Genomic DNA, 3,704 nt, shown 5'->3' with positions numbered 1-3,704 from the left:
GGTTGTCTTTTTGTCTTGTTTATGGTTTCCTTTACTGTGCAGAAGCTTTTAAGTTTCATTAGGTCCCATTTGTTTATTTTTGTTTTTATTTCCATTTCTCTAGGAGGTGGGTCAAAAAGGATCTTGCTGTGATTTATGTCATAGAGTGTTCTGCCTATGTTTTCCTCTAAGCATTTGATAGTTTCTGGCCTTACATTTAGGTCTTTAATCTGCTTTTCTTCCTAAGCCATTAGTAGCTCCCCTCTTTCAAGGATGAAGCCACTGTTGGGCAGACCAGAACTTCTCTCCTTTCCAGAATCCCACCAGCATTGGCCCTACCAACAACCCCCTTCCAGAGGCCCATTTTGTGCGTGTGTCGGTGGAGGGTGGACAGGGGTGTGGTCATTCCTTCATGTAGCCAACAAATATTTATTGGGCCCTTACTACATGTCAGGCCCTGGGAAATAGGCTATGACGACATTGAGATCCCTACTCTAAAGTCCTGAGCACTGGAAAGCAAGGTTATCCTAGACGGGATGACAGGGCCCTTAGAAACTCATTGAAACAAAGCATAGTCAGGAGAGGAATGTTCAGAAGCCTCTAGGACTTTGCTGTACCTAAGACAGGTATGCTCACCTCCAACTATGTGTGGAAGACAGTTTCACAGACCCAGAACTGCTGCTCTTCCCTTTTCTAGAAGAGGATGTTGAGGTCCCTCACACCCCCAACCTCAGGTCAGGCTGGACCTGCAGTGCCCAGCAGTTCTGAGCATCAAGCCGATGTCTGCCAGGTGCAGTCAGTGGTCGCACACAAGCAGAACAGTCTTTTCCTTCAGGGGAGATCATCGGGGGCCATGAGGCCAAGCCCCACTCCCGCCCCTACATGGCATTTCTTCAGATCTGGGACCAGGATGACCAAAAAAGGTGCGGTGGGTTCCTGATTCGAGAGGACTTTGTGCTGACAGCCGCTCACTGCTGGGGAAGGTGAGGAGATGAAAGTAGCCCGCACCCTCCTGAAAACCCCTGGCAGGGAGCCCTGCCTTTTTCTCTGGAAGCAACCAGGCTCCTAGGAACACATGAGCTGGGAGGGCTCCTGAGAGGGTGAGAAAGAGGGCAGGGGGGAGGGGCAGGTCAGTGCCAGAGGCATTGCTGAAGTAAGAGAGACTAGAGATAGGGCATGCCTTGGTATCAGAATGCAAACTAATGCAATTTCACATGTTTTCCTGGGGCTAACTGACACTTGGGAACCACTGTGCCCTTACCAATGGCTCCAGAATCTGACCTTGGCTGCCAAGAAACAGAGGGCACAGGCAGTTCAGCCCCCAGGGCCCTCCTGTTGCCTGCATTTCCCCTCAGCTGCAGCCCTGCCCTGGTGTCACCTGCCCTTCATGGCTCCTGGGCTGTATCTCCTGTGACTCCACCTCCTGCTCTGCTCTCTGTGCAGCTCAGTCAACGTCACCCTGGGGGCCCACAACATCAAGGATCGGGAGAGGACCCAGCAGGTCATCCCAGTGAGAAAAGCCATCCCCCACCCAGACTATAATAAAAAGAACTACTCCAATGACATCATGTTACTAAAGGTAAACCTCCTTGCTTCTCCTCCCCTCCTGGAAACAGATCATTTCCCCTCCCACTGATACGCGTCCCTTTCCTACCTCCCATCTGGCTGCCTGACCAGTCCCTGTGGCTCAGGTGAGAGGGAAGACACTGCAGCATCATTGCCATGTCCAGGCCCGGGGACCACTGGCTGAGCTGGACTCTCTCGCCTCTTCCCATCAGCTGGAGAGAAAGGCCAAGCAGACTGCAGCCGTGAGACCCCTCAGCCTGCCCAGGGGCAAGGCCCGGGTGAAGCCAGGACAGGTGTGCCGTGTAGCCGGCTGGGGGCTGGTCGCTATGGGCAGGTACTCAGACACACTGCAGGAGGTAAAGCTGACCATACAGGAGGATCAAAAGTGTGAATCCCACTTACACAGTTACTACAACAATGCCATTCAGCTGTGTGTGGGGGACCCAAAGGAAAACAAAGCTTCCTTTAAGGTGAGAATGACCACCTAACTTGCCTGGTCCTGGGGAGACACGTGTTTGCAGAAGATCTGGGACCAGGGGGAGGAGAGGGAGCTGCCACCTGGTGAAGTGAAGCAGTGACAATGTCCAGGGTCAGGGCTTGGCAGCCGAGGGGACCACGGGGGCCTGCCCTGCCCTCTGATCTCCTACCCGGAGGCCATGCAAGGTGGCCTCCCCCAAGAGGGGGCTTGGGATGGCGGGGTGGGGGAAGGACCAGGAGGAGACCTGGCTCAGTTCTTCCCCTTCTCTGTCCTCAGGGGGACTCCGGGGGCCCTCTGGTGTGTAACAATGTGGCCCAGGGCATCGTCTCCTATGGACAAAAAAATGGGTCACCTCCACGGGCCTGCACCAAAGTCTCAGGTTTCCTGCCCTGGATAAAGAAAACCATGAAAAGCCTCTGACTGCGGAACCAGACCTTCTTCCCTGGAGCTGATCCAGAATCACACGGGGGGGTTGGAGGTATCAGCAGCTGAATAAATGTCTCTCAGCTGAGCAGGAAGGGCTCGCTTCTCGTTTACTCATTGACCCTTCTTCATAGGCACCCACTCTATGTTTCAAAAGCCAACGACAAAATTTTGCAGTTTTTTGCTTCCACCTCTTCCCCCTCCCTCCATCTCTTCCCATAAACCCCATGCAAAGATGTTACCCAGGTCCTGCATACCCACACCCGTCTTTCAGGGCCTGCCCTCCTGCCAGGGCTGAAGCTGAGCACCATCAGGAGAAAACATGAACCTCTCTGGTCCTGGGGCTCAGGGTGAGCTTCTTGGCTCCTTGCCCTGTGTTACATGGGGGAGAGGAGGGGATCACACCACGGGTCCTGGACACCAAGCAGGCACAGCCTAGGGCTGCAGCTCCAGGACAGAGCCCCACCACAGGGGAGGGGAGGCGCCTTCCTGAGCAGACGTTTCTCTCCCACAGCCAGGGAAGCTGGCGCAGAGCAGGGGTGGGTCTCTTGAGAAGCTCCTCATTCTCACCTAGGCTGAGTGTCCTCCCAGCCCTCCTCGGAGCTCACGGACCAGCTCTGCCTCCAGTCCCCAGGCTGCCTCGTGTCCATCCCTGCTCACCACCACGAGTTCTCAGAGTCCACCGGCTCCTGTCCCCTCCAGACCACACTGATCTGAGCTGACCCCTTCCTCATATCCTTCCCACCCAGGACACCCTGAGCACCCTGAGGTTCCAGCAGGGCATCACCACTGAGATGCAAACCCAGCTCATGCCCTGGCAGAGAGGGGTATCAGGGGGACCAGGCCTGTGCTGGCACCAGGCAGGGCCCATGAAGGATGTCTCTCCAGAACCCTTGGCCCCATCTCTCTCCTGGGCAGGGCCAGCTCAATCCCCACATCCAGCCCAGTGCCCCCCATGTGTTCAGGGTCCACTGGCCACCTGGTCACTCAGTAGCCTGAGTCCCTTTCAGCCTGTCCCTTTAGTCACTGCTGGCCCCTAGGCTGAGATTCCCTGCTGGTCACCTGGGACCTTTTGAGTTAGAAAGAGCTCCTGTCTTTAGCAGGACTGAAAAACACAATGTTTTTCATCAATCAACACACGCACTGCTTGAGCACCTACTAAGTGCCAGACATTGGGGTTGTACAGTGGACATAAGATAGGTGTAACAGTGAAGAGCCAAATCTGACTACATGTTGGATCTGTTTCTTTTACTTTAAC

General features: G+C 54.8%; 1 protein-coding gene across 3 annotated transcripts in view; it reads left to right on the top strand.

The window, feature by feature from the left end:
* Window positions 1-2,524, top strand: part of LOC102996600 (granzyme B) — a 4,198-nt gene extending 1,674 nt beyond the window's left edge. The window contains exons 2-5 of one of the 3 annotated variants that reach the window (XM_007119681.1): window positions 815-962; window positions 1,423-1,558; window positions 1,758-2,015; window positions 2,300-2,524. In XM_007119681.1, coding sequence (XP_007119743.1) covers window positions 815-962; window positions 1,423-1,558; window positions 1,758-2,015; window positions 2,300-2,443 — 686 coding nt within the window. In that variant the 3' untranslated portion in view covers window positions 2,444-2,524. The remainder of the gene's footprint in view (window positions 1-814; window positions 963-1,422; window positions 1,559-1,757; window positions 2,016-2,299) is intronic. The other 2 variants (XM_024117529.1, XM_024117532.1) reach the window with 2 other exon arrangements.
* Window positions 2,525-3,704: the final 1,180 nt, after the last annotated feature.

Source organism: Physeter macrocephalus, chromosome 11 (assembly GCF_002837175.3).
Source record: "Physeter macrocephalus isolate SW-GA chromosome 11, ASM283717v5, whole genome shotgun sequence".
Taxonomy (NCBI): domain Eukaryota; kingdom Metazoa; phylum Chordata; class Mammalia; order Artiodactyla; family Physeteridae; genus Physeter; species Physeter macrocephalus.
This window is presented reverse-complemented; position numbering and strand designations above follow the sequence as displayed.